Here is a 17,092-nt window from a genome sequence, read left to right as displayed (position 1 = left end):
CCATGACACCGACTTTCAGTCTGCCCATCTCCAGAGCCACGGGATCCCGGAACTCTGAAGGCGAGCTAATCTCTTAGACTGCATCCTTGACATATTGAATAACAGCCAGTTGTGAAACCCAGAGAGCGGGTCACATTCCCGCAAAGAACCAAAGTCAGTGTGCAACTCCAGGTCAGGGTCTTGAGAAGAACCTTGACAGGGAAAAATAGGGATTTTAAGGATGGAAATAGAGGTGGTTCCGAAGATGCAAGTAAAGGAGTCGCCGTTAGGAGTCATGTTTCCTGCTAAGCTCCTCTGTAACAAATGTGCAAAAGCATCAAAACCTGCACAGGACTACATAAAGTGCACAAAACAGTGCAGGACAGTACAATAATTAATAAACAATAGGCATAGTAGATGACAAATTACAATATAATATAAATGATGTAGATGTCAGTCTAGACTCTGAGTATTGAGGAATCTGATGGCTTGGGGGAAGAAACTGTTGCACACTTGGGCTCTCACCACCAGTCATCTAGAATCTGGAAGGTCTGCCATTATGGAGGAGTGAGGTATGGAGGTGCTGCAAGACTTGTCCTCACGTTGACCTTGAAGATAAAATCATCCTATCACTTGGCACACAATACCCTCAAATAGTTTAGTTAATACTGGAATAAATAGGCTACTGAGCAGCAGACTCCCAGGCTACAGGTCCAATGGTAGAGGTTCTGTAAGGAAGGACCGCAGTATAGGCTGCTCCAACTACCGCACTTGGAAGGGCCGAGTTGTGGGGGGAAAGCGTCCTTAGCCATGAAAGGGACATCTTAAAGAGCCAGGTGAATGGCAACAGTACTACATATGATCTGTTTTCTATTTGAAGTTTACACTGAATGTACCTACCACGAATGTAAACGTTCTTGCACAGTTTATTCCTTTGTACATTTTTATCATGAGTAAATCTATTTCGAAATATATACTTAAAAATCCCTCCAGTACCGCCATGCCAACTTTGAAGGACGCGCCCGCGGGCGGCGCGTTCCCGTCCGCTGACGGCGGGTGACGTCAGCACGCAGCGGCCGGTGGCTTTCCACGGAGCCAAAGTGCTTGACAGGGACATGGCAGCGAGCGGGAGGCTTCTGCTGAGTTGGTTGCGATACTCGGGCTGCTACAAGAATCGAGGCCGGGTTTTGTCTGGAGGAGCCCGTCTGCTGTTCACGGCTGCCCCGTTGCGGAGGTGAGTGAGGCGCAGGACCTGTGGAGGTTGCGTTTGTTGAGTAAGGCCAGGGTAACTATGGCAATTAATGTGTTACGGAGGGGTATTGAAGACTGACAAATCATCACGCATAAGATGCTAGAGGAGCTCAGCAGGCCGGGCAACATCGACGGAAGAGAGCAAACAATGTTTCGAGCATTTTGTGTGTGTCGCTGTAGGATTTCCGGCTTTACTTGGGACGTTGCCATCGGCGTGAATAGGCTTGGAACTTAACCAAGGTCGTGTCTTTTTCCACAACTGAACATACAAACTTGCAAAGCCTTTATTCAACCAGGAGCAAATGATATCGACCCCGAAATAATTGCTTAAGCTTCAACAAAGATCACTGTAGATGCTGTGGTCAAATCAAGTCGTAGAAAAAAGCTCGATGAACTCAGCAGGTCGGGCAGCATCCATTGAAAGAAGCAGTTCAACGGATGCTGTCCGACCTGCTGAATTCATCCAGCTTTTTTGTACGTCTTGACTAAACATATTTGTCTGTCCCATTATCGCGTTTTTGGAGCATTATTTGTGCTTCTGAGGCGATTATAGAGGACTACAGCTCGGAACCAAGCCCCTTGACCCATCTAATCGGTGCCAGATTGTTATTCTGCCTCATTCCTTTCGACCCGATCCTGGACCATAGCGCTTCCTATCCATCCCGTCCATATATCTTTCTTAAATGTTTCAGTCTAACCCGCATCTACCACTTCCACACTCGCATCACTCTCAGAGTGAAGAAGTTCACCCCCCCCACCACCAGGTTCCTATTAAATATTTCACCTTTCAGCCGTGTGACCTTCTTCCTCAGTGGAAAAAGGCTGCTTTTGTTGACCCTATCTACAACCCTCATGGGGTGGAGATAAGATCTCTACCAAAGGAGATGTCAGGCACTCTTTCCCTTAGCTAGCTTGCAGGTCACCCTTGGGCAAGGTGTAGCATCTGCTTAGCACGTTCCCTCCACTACCCCCCCCCCCAAAAAAAAAATCTGGGTTACGTGAAGCCATGGGAGCAGGTTGTGGATGGTTGTATGAGTAGCTGGTGCATATCACGAGCCATGGTTATGTGACCACTGATACCAGGTAGACGATCTCTGAAGAGGATTGTTAATGGCTGGGGTCACCTGCGTGTAAGTCACTACCCAGAAGAAGGCAATAGCAAACCACTTATGTAGAATATTTTGCCAAGAACAATAATGGTCAAGACCATGATTGCCCATGTCATACAATATGCACATGGATGATACCCCTCATAATTTTATATACCTCTATCAAGACATAGAAAACCTTTTTGGCTACTGCCAATACAATTTTTATAAATTCTTTCTGATATTTATTCAATTTGGGTATCAGTTTTATCCCTTCAATATCACCTAATAAAAATAATATTGGATTATGTGGAAGTTGTATTCCAATAATTTGTTCCAATAAAACTCTTAAATTTGTATTGCAGTTACTTGGAAATCGGATACATATTTAAGTATAGATTGTTGGAAGAAAGAAATTTATAGCTGTATTCCACTTGAAAAAATTACTTATAATTTAAGAGATAAATATGAAACATTTTTGAAAATTTGGTGCCCTTATTTACAAATGATAGGATTAAATATATAGTTGCTCTGAAGATGAAATAATTGGTTATTTGGGGAAATAAATAAATATATATACTAAAGTTATTACGAACTCCATGGAGCATGTGGGGATCTTCCAATATCCAGGCACTCATTCTTTCTTTCTCTTTTTTTTCTATAGGGATGCTAGGGGGGGAGGGGTTAAGGGGAGGGGGGATGGTTAATATACATTTTTTTTTCCACTTTTATTTTGTAACTACTTGAAATACAATAAAAAAATTTTATAAAAAATAAATAAAATAAAAAGACATAGAAAACCTACAGCACAATACAGGCCCTTCAGCCCACAATGCTGTGCTAAACATGTACCTACTTAGAAATTACCTTAGGTTACCTGTCCAGGAGTCTTTTAAAAGACCCTATCATATTCACCTCCACCACTGTCGCCGCAGCCCATTCCACACACCACTCTGCATTTTTTTTTTAAAAACAACTTGCCCCTGACATCTCCTTTGTACCTACTGCCAAGCACCTTAAAACTGTACCCTCTCATGTCAGCCATTTCAACCCTGGGAAAAAGCCTCTGACTATCCACACGATCAATGCCTCTCTTCATGCAGCCAATATACGTTGTGCTACCTTTTGGTCTTTTTTCCATGGCCAACCCGAGTGCCCTAATTGGGTGGCAATGGAGTTGAGCTCCACTAAAGAATGATCTATCTCTGCACTTCTTGGCTCTGTACTCCCTAGTAGTTTGTCCAGATTAATAGTTAATCCTCTTGTTAGACACACTTTGTGTACATGGGCTCAGTTTAGGAAATCTTATGGTTTCCATGGTTTTTCCGTTTCTAGTCCTATCTTACATAATCACCTTTTTTTTTACCTACTACGTATGACTCAGCATTCCATGATTGGTATAGGAAGGGCATTAGACATTTTGAAGATCTTTTTGCTTCTTTTCAACAGCTCTCTGCTAAGTTCAATCTGCTCAATGCTCGTTTTTTTTAGATATCTCCAAATTACACACTTTATTAATCCTTTAATTCCTAACTTCCCTGAAATGCCTGAGAAAAATGTTATGGACTTATTTCTTTCCATTAATCCATTCGAGATAAATTAGCAGCCTTACGACGTGCCCCTGTGGATAAAATTAAAATGGCATGTGAGCAGGATTTAAATACCTCCTTATCTGATGAGACTTGGGACTCGATTCTCAAATTGGTTAATTCAACTTCTCTTTGTGCTCGCCATTGCCTTTTACAGTTTAAGATTGTTCATAGAACCCATATGTCTAAATGTAAATTATCTCGATTTTACCCTAACATTAGTCCACTTTGTGATAAATGCAAAAGGGGCGAGGCCTCTCTCATTCGTATGTACTGGTTTTGTCCTAGCTTGGAGACATTTTGGGAAGATGTCTTCATAACGTTGTCGTATATTCTGAATCACCACCTAGAACCTAACCCTTTAATTGCTTTGTTTGGTTTTTTGGGTGAGACAGATTTACGTCTGAGTTCGACCAAGTGTCGAATATTATCTTTTGCCTCTCTCCTGGCTAGACGTTTAATCCTTCTTAGATGGAGAGATGTTGCCCCGCCCACGCATGCTCAATGGCTTAATGATATTATGGCTTGCTTAGACCTTGAAGAAATTCATTATTCAGTTCTTAATTCGGATTTAAAGTTCCATAAGGTCTGGGGACCTTTTATTGAGTAATTTCATAACCTTCCTCTTAACTAAGGTTTTTTTTCGGTCCCTTGCTTTCAGCTTTTTTTTTGGTAGTAGGCATTAATATCTTCTGTTGCTAAGTGTATTTACAGCTTTGGGGGTTTGATTGTCCTGATTTATATTCTCTATATTGTGTTGTGGTTGGTCTGGAGTTTCCTTTTTTTTGTTTTGTGTTGCGGGGCTTGGGGAGGATACTAATTTTACATGTCTTCAATTTGGGTGCTTTCTCAATTATCTTTCTTTGTATCATATTGTTATTGTATATTTTTGCACTGTATCAATGTTCTTCATTTTGATCTGGGGTTTTTTATCTGTAGTTATGTAGAAAATGTATAAAAAAAACTAATAAAAAAAAATGCCTCTCTTCATCTTATACGCCTCTATCGGGTCACCTCTCATCCTCCACTGTTCCAAGGAGAAAAGGCTGAGTTCACTCAACCTATTCTCATAAGGAATGCTCCCCAATCCAGGCAACATCCTTGTAAATATCCTCTGCACTGTTTCTATAGTTTCCACATCCGTCCTATAGTAAGGTGACCAGAACTGAGCACAGTACTCCCAAGTGGGGTCTGACCAGGGTCCTATATAGCTGTAACGTTACCTCTTGGCTCTTGAACTCAATCCCACGATTGATGAAGGCCAATGCACTGTATGCCTTCTTAACCACAGGGTCAACCTGCACAGCAGCTTTTGGTGTCCTTTGGACTCGGACCCCGAATTCCCTCTGATCCTCTATGCTGCCAAGAGTCTGACCATTAATATTATATTTTGCCATCATATTTGACATACCAAAATGAACCACCTCACATTTACCTGGTTTGAACTCCATCTGCCACTTCTCAGGCCAATTTTGCATCCTATCAATGTCCTGCTGTAACCTCTGACAGCCCTCCACAACACCCCTAACCTTGGTGTCATCAGAAAACTAACCCATCCCAGAACAGATCCCCGAGGCACACCACTGGTCACCGACCTCTATGCAGAGTATGACCCATCTGCAACCACTCTTTGCCTTCTGTGGGCAAGCCATTTCTGGATCCACAAAGCAAGGTCCCTTTGGATCCCATGCCTCCTTACGTTCTCAATAAGCCTTGCGTGGGGTACCTTATTAAATGCCTTGCTGAAATCCATATACGCAACATCTACTGCTCTACCTTCATCAATGTGTTTAGTCACACCCTCAAAAAATTCAATCAGGCTAGTAAGGCACGACCTGCTTTGAAAAGCCACGCTGACTATTCCTAATCGTATTTTGCCTCTCCAAGTGTTCATAAATCCTGCCTCTCAGGATCTTTTCCATCAACTTACTAACCACTGAAGTAAGACTCAGAGGTCTATAATTTCCTGGGCTATCTCTACTCCCTTTCTTGAATAAGGGAATAACCTCTGCAGTCCTCCAATCCTCTGGAACCTTTCCTGTCCCCATTGATGATGGAAAGATCATTGCCAGAGGCTCATCAATCTCTTCACTCGCCTCCCACAGTAGCCTGGGGTACACCTCAACCGGGCCCAGAGACTTAACCAACTTGATGCTTTCCAAAAGCTCCAGCACATCCTTTTTTCTTAATTATTTTTTTTGAGTTTCAACAAAACAAAAAAGAGTTTTAAAAAAAGGTTTATACAGTGCAAAACAAACATACCAAAGTACAGTTCATAACAATTGAGAAAAGCACCCATAGCAGAATCGCATGAAGTTACTTACCACCCCACCCTCCCACTACCCAACTCCAAGCCAACTTTACAATATATAAAAAAGTTAATCAGAACTTTTATCACCACAGAGCTGTATTTATAAAAGGAAGGTATATTGCCTACTACCTAATCTATAGTAAGTAAATCTGCTTCATCAATTCGGTCTTTCCTTTCTAATTATGGTATTTCTGTATAGCATTTTCTCCATCCAAATGTGAGAGATTATTTTTTTCGCATGTCCATCATACTTTCACTAGAATTGATTATTTTATAATTGATAACCAGTTGATTCCATCTGTTCGCTCTTGTGACTTTCGGACTATATTGATTTCAGATCACGCCCCAGTCACCCTGTCTATTAATCTTCCTGGTTTTTCCCAAATGAATAAACATTGACGTTTTAATCTGACCTTGTTGTCGGATGATGATTTTGTAAAATTTATAGAGGACCAGATAACTTTATTTTTTAAATACTAACATGTCATCTGAAAACTCAAGTTAGGTTGTTTGGGACGCTATGAAAGCATACCTAAGGGGTCAAATAATTTCACATACTGTGAATTTGAATAGAAAGACCCATAAAGAGCAATTGGATCTGGTTAATCAAATTAAAGCAATAGACCAGACTAAAAATCCAGAGCTGTGTAAGTAACGAGTGGAACTTCAAACTAAGTTTGACCTTATTTCCACTCATCCAATTGAACGCCAACTTTTGGAAAGTAAGAACCATTTATCCATGGTGATAAATCCAGTAAATTTTTAGTTAACCAACTAAGATGCTCTAAAATTAAACAACATTTTACAAAAATATGAATGGAAAATGGGAACATTACCTTGAATCACTCTGAAATTAATTATACATTCTAGAATTACTATTCTCGACTCTATACTTATATGCCTGTCCCAAAAGAGGTCCCAATGAACCAGAAATCATTCTGAAGGACGTCTTGAAAACAGACTATAGGGAGTTAGGAAGGAAGTTGAGAAGCAGGACCTCAAAGGTAGTAATCTTGGGATTACTGCCTGTGCCACGTGACAGTGAGTATAAGAATTGAATGAGGTGGAGGATAAATGCGTGGCTGTGGGATTGGAGAGGCAAATTTTTGCCTCTACGTATTGGAGAGGCAAATTTTTGCGGACCATGAACCACACCTGGAGCACAACAGTGAAGATGAACATGAACAGCCAAAGATGGAGGACCTTTATTGTTTCCTAAACACCAGCAGTGTGACAGGCAATATAGTGGTGATATTATTCAACCTTTTCCTATAAGTCAGGTCCTCAAGTCCCAGCAACATCCTTTTAAGTTTTCTCCTCACTCTTTCAGTCTTATTGACATCTTTTCTGACGGTAGGTGACCAGAACTGCATATAGTACTCCAATTTTAGCTTCAACAACATCTTGCACAACTTCAAAATAACATCCCAATTCCTGTACTCAGTACTCTGATTTATGAAGGCCAGTGTGTCAAAATCTGTCTTTACAACACTATCTACTTATAATGTCACTTTCAAGAAATTATGGATCTGCATTCCTGGATCCCTCTATTGCACAACAATCCTCTGTCCTCCACCATTCACTGTGTAAGTCCTAGCCTTGTTTGTCCTCCCAAAGTGCAACACCTCATACTTGTCTGCATTGAATTGAATTGACTTTATTTCTTACACCCATCACATGCATGAGTAAAAATCTTTATGGTACGTCTAAATGTGCAATGTGCAGTTTATAATAATTGTAGTAAATAGTATGTCACACATAGACACCTCCCTCCGACAGCAGCAAGCAAGAAATTAGTAGAAGGTGCTGAATACCCCATTGCCTTCCACACTCACCTTGATAATTTCAGTATTCCTCGGCACTTTAATCAGCGAGATATGGAATCAATCAATGTTCATGCCCCATCTCCAGTATGCCTCAGGACGATTTGGGAAAACATTTAATTGGGGTGGGGGGGAAACATGGTACTATTAGCCAGGAACTTGTGAATAGATGTTTTTAAGGGAATGCACAGCAGAAATGTGGCAAATGTTCAGGGAACATGGCATTCTGCATAGGTATGTTCCTTTGAGGCAGGGAAAGAATGGTAGGGTAAAAGAACTATGGTGCACAAGTGAAGCGGAAAATCTAGTTAAGAAGAAAAGTTTACGAAAGGTTCAAGAAACTAGGTACTGATAGAGTTCTAGAAAATTACAGTGTTGCCAAGAAGGAGTTTAAGAATGAAATTAGGAGAACTAGAAGGGGCTGTGAGAAGGCCTTGGCGAGGTTTAAGGAAAACCCCAAGGCATTCTACAAGTTGATTATGTTTATTTACAGTCAGTCAAAGGAACACAGCAACGTACACTGGATGAATTCCTCTGTCGATAACCATTACAAACTAATACAGTTTTATAGTTCTGCAATATTATTGGTAGTGGTCTAATTTGTTCTGTATTCCATGTAGTAGTTTGTCTTTTTTATTCCTTTTTGCTATTTCTGTGTAACTTTGGCTAATTGGAGAAGCTGCTTATTTGGGGTAGAATGTACTGGTCCACATCTTGGTGTGAACACTGTACTTGGTTGATCCCAAAGTGTACGAAATGCCCAGATACCACTGTAATAATTTACGGATATGAGGGGGAGAAAACAGGAGAATGGGGCTAATTGGGCAGCTCTCCTAAAGAGCTGGCACAGGTAAGGTGAGTCTATCATAAACTTAAGAAAATCTACAGATGCTGGAAATCCAAAGCAACACACACAAAATGCTGGAGGAACTCAGTAAGCCAGGCAGCACCTATGGAAAAGAATAAACGGTCTACATTTTGGGCCAAGACCCTTCATCAACTGTATGGTATGCCATTGTTCTAGGGAAGATGTTAAACTAGCAAAGAAACAATTGGAATCTAAAGATGGGTGAAATACGGATAACCAACAGCAGAAATGAGTGAGTTTAAAGTTAAGTAATGGAAGGATGTCTTAAGCAAGTAATAGGATTTGGTATTTGCAGCTTGTTTCTAGGTTGAACAGATGATCCACCCAGTTTACAAATGCCTGACTTGTGTACAGCTCATGCATATGAATGAACGTTTGGAAGACTGAGTTGGATTTGCAGGCTGTTGGGAAGCTGCAGATATCTTCTATGTTATGGGAATCCAGTTTGAGGCTGCATTTGTGAGATGTGAACTGCTTGGGTTACGAACAGTTGATGGCAGTGGAATCCTGTTGTAACCTGAGGAGGATCTGTAGGCAGTTTTGGCTTGAGCAAGACTGGGATATGAGAGGAGAACTGAATTCTGAAACCCAAACATTCAATCCAGGTGAAGCATCACTTCAGCTGTGATTCTCAGCTACTGTATCTTGTGCTCCCAGTGTGACCTCTTCTGAATCACGAGACTGACTTGGATTGGGTGACCACTTTGTCAAGCACCTTCACTCCATCTACTACAAAAGGCTGGATTTCCCAGTGGCTAACCATTTCAATCCAACTTCCCTTTCTCATTCTGACATATCAGTCCGTGGCCTCCTCTACTATCGCAATGAGGCCATCCTGAGGTTGGAGGAGTAGCACCTCATATTTCGTGTGGGTAGCCTTCAGCCTGATGTCGTCAACATAGTTATCTCCAACTTGTGTTAATTTCTCCCCTTTCTCTCTCACTCCATTCTTCCTCCTGGCTCCCTTTTTACCCTTTCTCTTCTCACCTGCCTATTGTTATCCAGTGAACAACGTGACCAAGGGCAACATCCTGCAGATGTTCACTGAACTACTTCTTCCACTTTCTTTACGAATTTTTTCAAATCTGGTTCTGTTACTGTTGGAGCCCCTGATCTGCATTTTGGTGGTGTGCTTTCGGGGCCAATTGAGCGATCTGCTCTGCTGTCTCCAAGGGCGTTCCCTGAGGCATGTGGCCTCGAGGTCAAGAATCCTGGAGACAGCGCATGAGCCTATGATTAACTCCATATCTCGCTGAAGTGCTGAGGAATATTGAAATTATCAAGGTGAGTGTGGAAGGTGAGGAGGTGTTCAGCACTCTACTAATTTCTCACTTGCTGCTGCCGGAGGAAGGTGTCTGTGTGTAACGATCTCTCTCTCCCTCTCTCCCACTCTCTCCCTCCCTCCCTCCTGGACAAAGTTCTCTGCGTTCGAATGGTACGTATTGCTCCTTCAATGTTGTTGAAGGATTTGGATTTTGGCCAAGGTTTGATTGATACTTTTTGTGGATTGGACTCTATGGTTCACGTTATGATGTGTTTCTGGTTGCTCTTTTTTGTTGCTATTTTGGGCGATTTTCATTCAGGGCGGTCTGCAAATAATAAACACAGCTTGTAGTAGCGCGCAAAGCGCTACGAAAGGAACTCATGGAGGCAGGGAGAGCTGAACTTGGAATTACTTTACTGGTTCAAACTTGCGCGTTTAAATCTTCTCTCCCATGGGTCTCTGCGACCAGCAGGACGTCAGACTGTTGGCTCCCGATGGCAGTTCAAGTCCTGTGTGTGGACCGCCACCCCCCCCCCCCCAAGGGAAAGTCCATCGAGGGAGTGGAGCCCCCAGTCTGTGTGGCCGGCCTCACCAGCGTGGTGCGGGTACCCTCACTGATTGCTCAATGTCCAAGTGTGCTGGTTTGAGGCGGTCCACTGTAAAAGTCTCTTCCCGGCCACCCACCTCCACGACACATGTGGTTCAGTTGTGCCGGATCACCTTGAAGGGTCCCTCATATGGCCGCTGTAGAGGTGACCTGTGCATTCGCCTGCGAATAAAAACATACTCACAGTCTCGGAGGTCTTTAAGGGTGAAGGATGGTGTGGGACCATGCCTGGAGGTCGGGACCTGTGCCAGGGTCCCTACCTTGTCCCGCAGCCTCGTTAGCACCGCTGCTGGAGTTTCTTCTGAACCTCGGGCCTCTGGTATGAACTCGCCTGGGACTGTCAGGCAGGCGCCATAGACCAATTCCGCCGAGGAGGTGCCCAGGTCCTCCTTGGGGGCCATGCAGGTGCCCAGTAGGGCCCAGGGAAGCTCATCTGTCCAGTTGGGGCCCCTGAGGCGCGTCATCAGGGCCGACTTGAGATACCGGTGGAATCACTCTACCAAACCGTTGGACTGGGGCTGGTACACTGTGGTGTGATGCAGCTGGGTGCCCAGGAGCTGCACCAGTGCTGTCCACAAACCAGACATGAACTGCGCCCCTCTGTCAGAGGTGATGTCCATTGGGAGGCCGAACCTGGCGATCCAGTTTGCAGTGAGTGCTCTGGCGCAGGACTCAGTGGACGTGTCTGTGGGCAGTATGGCTTCCGGCCATCTGGTGAGCCTGTCTACCATGGTAAAGGTATACCTGGCACCCCGGGAGACTGGCAGGGGGCCAGCGATGTCCACGTGGATGTGTTGGAACCTCCTTTGCGTCAGCTGGAACTGCTGGAGGGGAGCCTTCACGTGCTGCTTAACTTTGGCGATCTGGCAGTGTACACAGGTCCTGGCCCAGTGTCCGACCTGTTTGCGCAAACTGTGCCAGATGAATCTGTCCACTACCGGCTTGATGGACGGGTGGGCCAGGTCATACAGTGTATCGAACACCCGGCGCCTCCATGCCGCTGATACCACGGGTCGGGGTTTGCCGGTAGGCACGTCACACAGAAGTCGATCCGCTGCCGGGCCGATGGAGACGTCCTCCAACTGGAGCCCCGAAACGGCGGTGCAGTAAGTCGGGATCTCGGTGTCCGACCGTTGTGCTTCCACCAGTGCTACATAGTCTAATCCTGAGGACGATATGCCCACTGAGTGGAGGCAGGGGCAAGACAGTGTGTCGGCGATGATGTTGTTCTTCCCTGCGATGTGGTGGACGTCCGTGGTGAATTCTTAAATAAAGGACAGGTGCCTCTGCTGCTGAGCCGACCATGAGTCCGATACCTTGGCCGGTGCAAAGATGAGGGGCTTGTGGTCCATCTACATGGTGAACTCCCTTCCCTCGAGGAAATACCATAAATGCCGGACAGCCAGGTAGAGCGCTAGCAACTCTCTGTCAAAGGCACTGTACTTCACCTCTGGTGGCCGTAGGTGCCGCTGAAGAAAGCGAGTGGACGCTACTGGTCCTCGATGAGCTGCTCCAGGACTCCGCCGACTGTCGTGTTGGAAGCGTCGACTGTGAGTGCCGTGGGTACATCGACTCTCAGGTGCACTAAGGGGGCCACCTATTCCAGCGCCTCCTTGGTCTGTTTGAATGCCTCTGTGGACTCTGCGTCCCATGCCACTTCTTTGGCCTTGCCAGCCATCAGGATGAACAAGGGTCTCATGATGCGTGCCACTGCCGGCATGAACCAATGATAAAAGTTGACCATCCCCATGAACTCTTGCAGGCCCTTGACCGTGCTGGGTTTGGGGGACTGACGGATGGCTTGTCCAGTAGGGAAACTGCGCTATGTCGGTTGTCTCTGTGGCCCAAGAAGTCGATCACCGTCAGCCTGAACTGGCACTTCGCTGGATTGATTGCCAATCCGTGGTCACTCAGGCATGGGCAGAGCTGGTGCAAATGTGCCATGTGCTCTCGGTGCAAACTGCTGGCCACCAGGATATTGTCCAAGTAAATGAAAACGAAAGCCAGGCCGTGTCCCATCGAGTCCATGAGCCTTTAGAAAGTTTGGGCTGCATTCTTGAGACTGAAAGGCGTCCTCAGGAATTCAAACAAGCCGAACGGGGTGATGGGGGCTGTCTTGGGCACGTCGTCAGGGTGCACTGGGATCTGATGATATCCCCTGACCAGGTGGATTTTTGAGAAGATGGTCGCTCCGTGCAGGTTCGCCGTGAAGTCCTGGATGTGGGTTACCTGGTATCTGTTGGCAATTGTGGCGTCGTTGAGCCTTCTGTAGTCTCCGCAGGGCCTCCATCCTCCTGCGGACTTGGGCACCATGTCCCACGGGCTGTCGGAGCAGTGTAGGATTCCCAGCTCTTCCATCTTACGGAACTCCTCCTTGGTGAGGTGGAGCTTGCTGGGTGGGAGCCTGTGAACTCGGGCGTGCAGCGACGGTCCTTGCGTGGGGATGTGGTGCTGTACACCGTGCTTGGGGTCGGCCGTGGAGAACTGCGGGGTGACTACGGAGGGGAATTCCGCCAACACCCTGGCGAATTCGTTACCCGAGAGGGTCAAGGAATCCAGGTGGAGGGCCGGTAGCTTGGCTTCTCTGAGCTGGAAAGTCTGGAACGTCTCGGCGTGGACCAAACGCCGGCCTTTCAAGTCAACCAGGAGGCAGTTGGCTCGTAGGAAGTCTGCCCCTAGTGGTGGCTGTGATTCCACTGCCAGCGTGAAAATCCAAGTGAAACGGCTGGACCCGAAATGCAGTGCGATAGTTCGCAAGCCGTACATCCGAATACTGGTGCCATTTGCGGTGGTGAGTTCGGGGCCTGCGACTGCCTTGCAAGTGTCCATGTTCGGGGGGGGAGTATGCTGACTTCGGTCCTGGTGTCTACCGGGAAGCGCCGCCCGGAGTGTCTGTCCGAGAGGTACAGGCGGATGTCTCGGTGGCCAGCTGTCATAGCCATTAGCGACGGCTGGCCCCGGCATTTCCCGGAAAAGCACACGGTGGACAGCAGCGGCACGCACCTGAGCCCCATCTTTGGTGATAGAAACACCATTGTTCCGAACTTTTGTCTTTTCCCACCGTGGGTCTCGACAGCTTCGGTTACAGGGCCTGGGCTTTGTGGTGCGCGATCGTGGCTGCTCCAAGCTGCTTGCTCTGCCAAAGGCCATCTGCTTTAGCCGTGACCCTACGTGGGTCGCCGAAATCCTCACTCGCAAGGAGGAGGCGATTGTCCTCTGGCATTTGCTCGAGGAACAACTGTTCAAATAAAGGCACTGCCTATGGCCGTCCATGAGCGCCAGCGTATCATTCATGAGCTCGGATGGCGTGCGGTCACCCGGGCCGTCCATGTGAAGGAGCCGCACGGCCCATTCGCGGCGGGAGAGTCCGAAGGTACGGATCAGGAGCGCCTTAAGCTTAGTGTACCTGTCCTTTGTTGGCGGCTGGCGTAGTATGTCGATGATCCAGCCTGCCGTCTCCTGGTGGAGCGTGCTGACCACGTAGTAGTACTGCGTGGCGTTGGCTGTGATGTCTCTGATATTGAACTGGGCCTCAGCCTGCTCAAACCAAACGTGGGGCTGAGTGGCCCAGGAAGTCGGGAGCTTCACAGAGACCGAGTTGTTCAAATTGCTCGGATTCATGGTTGGTTGCAGAGTCGCCGGTTCCAGATGCTGTCTGGAACATCGGGGTCACCAATGTAGTCACGCGCAAAGCCCTACGAAAGGAACATGGAGGCAGAGAGAGCTGAACTCGGAATGACTTTACTGATTCAAACTCGCGTGCTTAAATCTCCCATCCCAGGGGTCCCTGCGACCAGTGGGGCGGACATGACGTCAGACCGTCCCCGGAAGGTCTGCCCTGAGTGGACCGCGCGTCTGCCTGTGGCTCCCGATGGCGGTTCGAGTCTCGTGTGTGCGGAGCGCCACAAGTTGAACTGAATATGCCTGGACTGTTTTGATTTTGTTTTATATTCTGTGTTTATTATGCTTTTTTTTTGATTGCCATTCCTGCCATTTGTTTTTGTTTTCTTGTGCATAGGGATGGGGTGTTGGAGTTGATTTTTTTTCTTTGAATGGATCTCGTGGTTTGTTTTGTGGCTATCTATGGTAAAGACAAATATCAGGGTTGCATACTGCATACACACTTTGATAATAAATGTACTTTGAATCCTTCCCTTTCTCCTCTTCTCAGATTTCTTCTTCAGCTCTTTTTATCTCATCCAGCTATCACTTCACAGCTTCCCACTTCATCCCTCCTCCTCCACCCACCCACCTCCCTCCTCACTTGGCAAATTAAATGCTTTTTCTTGCAGTTATGAGAAAGTTCTGATGTAAGACAATGAGCAAATTTTATCCCAATTTCCTCCCCACCGTTAAACATGACTGCACAGAGTGCTGTGACACGAAGGCAACATCCATCATCAGGGACCCTACCAGCCAGGTCATGCTCTCTTCTCGCTGCTCCCATCAGGAAGAAGGTACAAGAGCCTCAGCACTTGGCACCAGGTTCAGAAACAGCTCTTGAACCAGTGAGGGTAACTTCACTCAACTTCACCTTCACTTGCCTCTTCACTGAACCGTTCCCACAACCTGTAGACTCACTTTCAAGTTCTTTATATTTTTAGCTTGTTTATGTACCATTGTTTTTTTTGAATTTGCACAGTTTGTTGTCTTTTTCACATTGGTTGTTTGTCCATCCTGATGGTCGCGCTTTTGTCGATTCCATTATCGTTCTTGGATTTATTGAGTATGCCCACAAGATGAAGCATCTTGGGGCTGTATATACTTTGATAATAAGTTTACTTAGAACTTTAAACTTTTTGAAATTTGAAGTTTTTTTAACCACTATTTTGATTTATATTTGTGCTACTTTGTAAAGAACAATTGTTATTTATGATTTCATCCATTTAGTTTCTCTCCAATTCACTTTACTGACAATCATTGCTAATAAGGGGATTAGACAGATCTGGGATGATTTTCAATTCCATTTTGACAATTTGTATTGACCTGGCTTATCTGAAGGTGAGGTCTCTGGTGGCTCAAGTTAATGGAAACTTTATCTGAAAACTTGAAAATAGAATTTAGAGCTCGTGGTTAAGCTTTGATGATTAGTGATGATGTAAACTGAAATGCTTCATTTTTTTAAAGATATTATAACCTAATCACAGACTTGTAACCTCTAATTCTTAAAACAAATTCTTGTTCTAGCCATCACCAAAGTTTCATAAATCAATTCATTGTTCTTTGGCACTTTATTATTTCTGTATGCATAGACATATTAGTATACAAGTTTCCCACAGGCTGTCATAGCAAAGACCAGTCAGTGTACACAGCTTCCAAAAGGCATGATGGATCAAGAGTAACAAGTTTAAAATTTTCGCTTTCCTTTTATGGGTTGAATTTCAGTAATATGAAATTTCTAATAATCTGTATTTTTAAGTGCAGGTAAGTCAGTTGAAATACTGTGACATTAATAATTTATTGGTTTAAAAACTTGAGAATCCTTATCTTCTGAATTTCTGAAAATGAAAAAAATATTGTGCCATTAATATTAAATGATGGCTAATTATAAATATTCCTATCTTTAAATGCACCTACCCTGTACTTCTCAGTTGATCGACATTAGTATCTCAAATCAGAAACGAGAAAATCTGAAGATACTGGAAATCCGAGCAAGCCACACAAAGCTGGAGGAACTCATTAGGCCAGGCAGTAGAGTTCCTCCATCATATTGTGAACATGAGTATCTTTTCACTTAATTAAAAAGAAAATAAGTCTAGTTAATTAATTTTAGCCTGTAGACCAAACTTGTTCACCTTGTTCTATATTTACAGTTCAGAAGATAAAATCAAGGTCAATTTTGTTAACCGTGATGGAGAGAAACTTAAAGCAGAGGGCAATTTAGGTGATTCTCTATTAGACGTTGTCATCGAAAATAATTTGGACATCGATGGTTTTGGTAAGTCCTGCTATTTTTAATTTGGCTGTATGGCTTATTGAAAATTCTTCTTAAGTAATTATAATTTTAGCTTTTGGCTCTTGTTTACTCCAATGATTAATTCAAGTAAAGAAATATTTTAATGTGCCAAAAAGATCAACAGACTTAGTGCTATATACTTAATGGGCTGTTTTCCTTGCATCTTACCTGTTCCACCTCTCACTTTCTGGTCTCTTATGCCACTTTCTCTATACTCCACTCATGCCGCTTCCACTTCCTCTACCCCACCACTATTGGCCTTTGTGTGTCTCTTTTCTTTCCATTCCAGGTTTGTTCTTGCACTTACTGAAACATATGACTATTTATCTTTTTTTGGATTGTTTGTCAATACCTGG

The 17,092-nt window shown here is 44.8% G+C and overlaps 1 protein-coding gene across 1 annotated transcript in view; it reads left to right on the top strand.

Annotated features, from left to right (window-relative positions):
- Window positions 1-1,029: 1,029 nt before the first annotated feature.
- LOC132391287 (adrenodoxin-like) overlaps window positions 1,030-17,092 on the top strand; it is a 51,081-nt gene continuing 35,018 nt past the window's right edge. The window contains exons 1-2 of the mRNA XM_059964253.1: window positions 1,030-1,213; window positions 16,594-16,718. Of these exons, the coding sequence (XP_059820236.1) occupies window positions 1,095-1,213; window positions 16,594-16,718 (244 nt within the window). The 5' untranslated portion in view covers window positions 1,030-1,094. The remainder of the gene's footprint in view (window positions 1,214-16,593; window positions 16,719-17,092) is intronic.

This window comes from Hypanus sabinus, chromosome 3 (assembly GCF_030144855.1).
Source record: "Hypanus sabinus isolate sHypSab1 chromosome 3, sHypSab1.hap1, whole genome shotgun sequence".
NCBI classification, from domain to species: Eukaryota; Metazoa; Chordata; class Chondrichthyes; order Myliobatiformes; family Dasyatidae; genus Hypanus; species Hypanus sabinus.
The sequence above is the reverse complement of the archived record's forward strand: the minus strand, read 5'-3'. Positions and strand labels throughout refer to the sequence as shown.